Here is a 6,088-nt window from a genome sequence, read left to right on the forward strand (position 1 = left end):
GAGAGAATGAAATGAAGAAGGTGATCGGATGTGTGGAGCGGGTTTACAGAGAGGTTAGAAGTAGCGCAGTTCCTTGAGAATATGAGATCAAGGACATTGCCAGCTTTATGAGTCGGTGGGGACGGAGACAGTGAGAAAGCAAAGGCGGTTAACAGAGATGTTAGTTCGTCTAATCTTCCCCCTCTGGAGGTTGAAGTCTCCGAGAAGTACAGCGGGGAGGGGCCAGTTCAGGGATGTGTGAGAGGAGATTATCTAATTCTCCAAGAAGTCCCCCAAGGCGCCTGGATGGACGGTAGAGAACAACAATGGTTAACTGTATAGGATGGGTTACTGTGACGGCATGGAATTCAAAGGTGGAAGGAGTGAAGTTAGGTAGCTTGAAGAGGGAAAAGCTCCATTTGGGAGAGAGCAGGAGACCAGTGCCACCTCCTCTGCCAGTTTGGTCTGGGTGTATTGGAGAAGGAATATGCAGTGGAGAGAGCTGCTGGGGTGGATGTGTTGGATGGAGTAATCCACGTCTCAGTGAGAGCAAGGAAATCCAGAGACTGCAGGGAGGCGTAGCCGGAGATGAAGTCAGCCTTAGGAACAGCTGACTGGCAGTTCCACAGGCCACCTGAAACTAGATGTTGGATCTCAGTGGAGCATGTGGGATAGATGAGAGCAGGCCGGTTATATCGATTACGAGATACACGGGGCCAGTGATAATTGCGAGAAGACACATGAACAGGAATGGAGAAAATACACATGATTATAGCATGAGGGGCTAAACAACCAAATAAAATGAAACAAAAGAAAAAACCCCAGCGATACTTAGCTCAATCAAAGTAGGATTTGCCTCCTCTTTGCCTCCCTCGTGACTCCCGCAGGACTCTAATGTCTTTGCCAGTCTTTGACTCCCGCAGGACTCTAATGTCTTTGCCAGTCTTTGACTCCCGCAGGACTCTAATGTCTTTGCCAGTCTTAGCCTGTCTGACGCTGAAGCTGACGCTCCAGGAAAGTGCTACCTAAAATGGACACCTGATTGCTGAGTTCTCACAGCTGTGGGGCAACGTCCTTTTAATTAGTTAACTCTGCAGCTGGTGGCCCTCAAAAGGAAATCCAGACTGGCTTCGTCCTGATTTCTTATTGTCTTTTAAGTCAATTACATTAAACCCTAAGTTATAAAGTTCTGAGTTTAACCCTTAATACAGTTACACCTACTCAATAAAGCTCTTAGTATTCTACAAATGTTTAAATCAAAGTTAACCCTAGTAGTCAGTTAGTTCACTTTTATGGTTTCAGTCAAATTACTTTTCCCAAGTTTCTGTCTGACAGATGCTGTAGCGGTACATCTCTGCTCACTGTTATTAGAGCATACGTATTGTACTATATTCCTGATTTTATTGTATATAGTTTATATTTGTGTTGCGGTGACAGGTTCATGTGCCATGCGTTAAGGCTGGGTCAAAAGTTCAGGACCTACAATGGCAGAGACCAGATGGATTCAGTCTTTTAACAAAGTTTAATAAAGGAAAAAAGGAGCAACTAAAAAACCATCCACAAAATGAAGGTGGATCTAGTTCACGCCGGTGGCGGCGGCAAGACTCAGGCTGGCTCGAGCAGACACTGGAAAAACAGAGGAAAAAACAAGGTTACTCTTCAACAAAAGCAGCAAGAGAAAATCACACTAAGCTAGGATACTACGACGTTCAGCTCTACCGAGTGAGACGGAATTATCTGGCACTGGAGTGTGAACATGACCAGGGTTTTATGGAGGAGTTGATTAGATGAGTACAGGTGCTCCTCATTGTGAACCAGCTGAGCCTTCTAACAATCACCACACTGCACAGGAGAGAGAGAGAAGTCAGAGGGGAGGAGGAGAAAGCAAAACACCTAAACCATAACAGTACTCCACCCCCCCCCCCCCCCCCCTAACGACGCCTCCTAGGCGGCCTCCTGGCGGCCTTCCTGGCTTGTCAGGGAATTCCCTATAAAATCTTCCAGGAGGGTGTGGTCCAGGATAAGGGCTTTTGAGATCCAGGACCGTTCTTCGGGACCATATCCCTCCCAGTCCACAAGGTATTGGAAACCCCGACCACGCCGCCGAATGTCCAGCAGCCGGCATACTGTAAATGCAGGGTGATCATCAATGAACCGGGGAGGTGGGGGAGGGTCAGCCGGAGGAGAGAGTGGACTAGAGACAAAGGGCTTGAGCAGAGACACGTGGAATGAGGGATGTACCTTGAGAGCAGGAGGAAGGCTAAGGCGGACGACACTGGGATTTATGACACGTTCGATTGCATATGGACCAATATATCTTGGGGCCAACTTGCGCGACTCAGTCTGGAGCGGCAGGTCACGAGTGAAATTGAACCTTCCAAGGAACAGTTTCCACCGAACCTGACGGGAGTTCAACCTGTGAGCAGAACGTAAATAGGACAGGTTCTTGTGATCGGTCCAAATGATAAACGGACATACAGAACCCTCCAACCAGTGTCGCCACTCCTGCAGGGCTAGCACAACGGCTAGAAGTTCCCGATTCCCCACATCATAGTTCCTCTCTGCAGGTGTGAGGCGACGAGAGAAGTAGGCGCAGGGGTGGAGTCTATGATCCTGGGACGAGCGCTGGGAAAGGATTGCCCCGACACCTAGATCCGAGGTATCAACCTCCACCACAAATTGGAGTTCTGGATCTGGGTGAATGAGGACAGGAGCGCTGAAAAACAAATCTTTTAGTTTACCAAAAGAGGACTCGGCCGCAGGGGACCAGGCAAAAGGCAGTTTGATAGAGGTTAACTGGGTTAGAGGAGCAGCAATATGACTGTAGTTCTTAATGAACGTCTAGAGAAATGTGCAAACCTGAGGAACCTCTGCAGCTGCTTCCTGGTTGATGGAACCGGGCCAGTCCCGAACTGCTTTCACTTTAGCTGGGTCAGGTTTTAAACTGCCCCTTTTCAACGATGAAACCCAGGAATTGAACAGATGACACATGAAATTCACATTTCTCAGCCTTAACAAACAGTCTGTTCTCGAGGAGTCTCTGGAGCACACATTTGACATGAGAAACATGATCATCTAAAGACTTTGAAAAAAATCAGGATATCATCTAGATAAACAAAGTGGTTTAGCATGTCCCTCAAAACATCATTTATAAGGGCCTGGAAGACAGCTGGAGCGTTAACCCAAAAGGCATGACTAAATACTCAAAATGGCCCAGGTGAGTATTAAATGCTGTTTTCCACTCGTCACTCTCTCTGATGCGAACTAAGTAGTATGCATTTCTAAGGTCAAGTTTAGTAAAGACAACAGCGTCATGCAATGGGCCGAAAGCAGAGTCAATGAGCGGGAGAGGATACTTGTTTTTGACGGTAATGTCATTTAGACCTTTGAAGTCAATACAAGGGCGCAGGGACTTGTCTTTTTTGTCCACAAAGAAAAAACCTGCTCCCACAGGTGAGGAAGAAGGACGAATTATGCCAGTGGACAAGGATTCCCCAATATACTTCTCCATGGCCTCTTTCTCCGGCCTGGAGAGGTTGTACAGTTTTTTTTGTGGGTAAGGGAGCAGCTCAATAGCGCAGTCATAGGGCCTATGTGGTGGCAGAGAGAGGGCACGATCCTTGCTAAACACAAGTTTAAGGTCATGGTACTCGCTAGGAACAGATGAGATATCGACCCCCTCAGCTGGACTAGGGGAAGAAAATGCAGTTTTAGCTGATCCTAGGCAATGTGAGTGGCAGTGATTACTCCAACCAGTAATGGAAACAGTTGCCCAATCTATCTGGGGATTATGAACCTTTAGCCAGGCTAAACCGAGGACAACAGGTGACAGCGGAGAGGAGATAACAAAAAGTGCTACAGTCTCTTGATGATTACCGGATATGGTCAGCGTAATGGGAGCTGTGCGGTGCGTGACCTCAGCTAATAGTCTGCCATCTAATGCTAACACTTCTTTGGAATTAGCCAGTTCAACGGTGGGAATGGACAACTTAGAGATGATGCCAGAGTCAATGAAATTGTCATCAGCACCAGAATCAATGAGGATCTGGAGGGGATATGTGTCCTGTAACATACCTGGGATTTGAATACGACGACCAGGGGATGAGGAAATGGAAGAATGGCTCACCAGCGTTCCCCTTATGGCTGATGAGCCCGCTCTTTTGGCATCTTGGGACACCCCGCGATGTAATGGCCCCCTTGTCCGCAGTAATTGCACAACCTCAGACGGAACCTGCGTTGGCGGCGCTCTGCTTCAGTCAACTTCATCCGACCGATCTGCATGGGCTCCTCCTGGTGAGGCGTGGGTTGAGATGCTGGCGAGAACGGCAAACGAACACTGGCGGGCTCCGGAGGTGGGCGAGGAACAGCTGGTGACACACAGGAAAGGGGGGAAGGGAAGAAGGCCCTCTGCCTGACTGACCTCTCCCTACGTCTCGCCCTCAACCGGTTATCTAGACAAATAGCCAGACTAATTAACTCCTCTAAGTCGGAAGTCTCGTCCCTAGCGGCTAATTCGTCCTTGATTTCGTCCGCCAACCCTCTTAAAAACACACTCTGTAAAGCCGCTTGGTCCCAAGTACACTCTGCAGCTAAAATACGGAAATCAAGGGCATATTGGGAAACTGAGTCTCTTCCCTGACGGAGAGAGAGAAGCTGGCTGCCTGCCTCCTTACCCCTAACAGGGTGGTCAAAAACCTTGCGCAGCTCTCCGGAGAAAGCATTATAATCTGAACACAGGTAAGGCTTTTAGAAGAAACTGCCAGCGACCAAGCGGAGGCTCTCAGAAAGAAGGCTCATAACAAAAGCTACTCTAGACTGATCAGAGGCATATGTAACTGGCTGCTGACTGAAAACTAACGAGCACTGATGAAGGAATTGGCTGCATGTCCCTGGATTACCTGAATACCTAGCGGGGATGGGAATATGTGGCTCCCGGAGACCTGGACTCAGTGTTGCTGGATGAGCAGACGGTGAAACGGGAGAGGGAGCTGGAGGGAATGGAACAGGATCTTGGTTAAGCCGGGTCGCCACGTCTTCCATGCGGCCGCCCAGCTGAATCATACCCGTCGTGAGTTGCTCAAGTTTTTCATTCAAGCTTCTCAGGACGGACTCGTGCTGACCCACGAGCGCCCACTGTGAGGACAGGGCCTGCCTAAAAAAAAAATCAGTCTCTGCCGGGTCCATGTTTTTTGGCCAGATAATTCTGTTAAGGCTGGGTCAAAAGTTCAGGACCTACAATGGCAGAGACCAGATGGATTCGGTCTTTTAACAAAGTTTAATAAAGGGAAAAAGGAGCAACTAAAAAACAATCCACAAAATGAAGGTGGATCTAGTTCACAGGACTCAGGCTGGCTCGAGCAGACACTGGAAAAACAGAGGAAAAAACAAGGTTACTCTTCAACAAAAACAGCAAGAGAAAATCACACTAAGCTAGGATACTACGACGTTCAGCTCTACCGAGTGAGACGGAATTATCTGGCAGAGGAGCAAGTCAGTGCGACGATCAGTTGTGAATGAAAAGAAAAATGAGACAAAGCAATAAGTCTCCCCTGAAATAAATAAATGTTGTATACGATATATCCATACAAGCTTATGGTCTTTTTTGCCTAATGTTCATCTTCATTTTGCACAAGCTGGGAATTATTTGTGGTAATGTGGTGGCTCAATTAACGGTTTACAAACCTTTAGTGTGATGGGCATCTTGGTCTTCACTTGCTATAAAAGCGTTTTAAAAACAGACCATTATCCCTCCCGACCAACATCTTCTGGAGATTGTAAAGAACATTTGTTTTGGTCTGGCAATGTTTAGCACTGCCAATATTTGATTTAATATAATTTACTCCTTGTAAAAAATGTATAGAAGGTTTAGTGCGACATCTCCAGGTGAGCAGGTAGTCTGTTTTTGCTTATGCTAAGGTGTGGTTGTGTTTAGTGTTGCCAAGTTCAGTTGACCAATCACATATTAGGCCAACAGTGAAAACACCCTCTCTGATGCATATGTGGTAACTGTGGCTGGGGTCACCTTTAAATAGCTGACAACACCAACTCCTGTTAAGGGGATGGAGGAACCTGTGGACCCTCAATCTAAATCCAAAGTTGTTTTGCAGAT

The 6,088-nt window shown here is 47.4% G+C and overlaps 1 protein-coding gene and 1 long non-coding RNA gene across 2 annotated transcripts; both read right to left on the reverse strand.

The window, feature by feature from the left end:
* Nucleotides 1–1,482: 1,482 nt before the first annotated feature.
* LOC117553318 lies at nt 1,483–1,906 on the reverse strand. The gene is made up of 2 exons (XR_004570117.1): nt 1,699–1,906; nt 1,483–1,605 (listed from the first exon to the last, which is right to left on the reverse strand). It is a non-coding gene; the product is annotated as an uncharacterized LOC117553318 (long non-coding RNA).
* Nucleotides 1,907–1,930: 24 nt separating this feature from the next.
* LOC117553325 lies at nt 1,931–4,051 on the reverse strand (the record flags this gene model as incomplete). Its single annotated transcript, XM_034227209.1, is given in 4 exon segments — nt 1,931–2,695; nt 2,839–2,891; nt 3,431–3,668; nt 3,927–4,051. Coding segments are annotated over 4 exon segments (1,181 nt in total), but the record flags the coding sequence as incomplete, so codon positions are not given.
* Nucleotides 4,052–6,088: the final 2,037 nt, after the last annotated feature.

This window comes from Gymnodraco acuticeps, unplaced genomic scaffold (genome assembly GCF_902827175.1).
Source record: "Gymnodraco acuticeps unplaced genomic scaffold, fGymAcu1.1, whole genome shotgun sequence".
NCBI lineage: Eukaryota > Metazoa > Chordata > Actinopteri > Perciformes > Bathydraconidae > Gymnodraco > Gymnodraco acuticeps.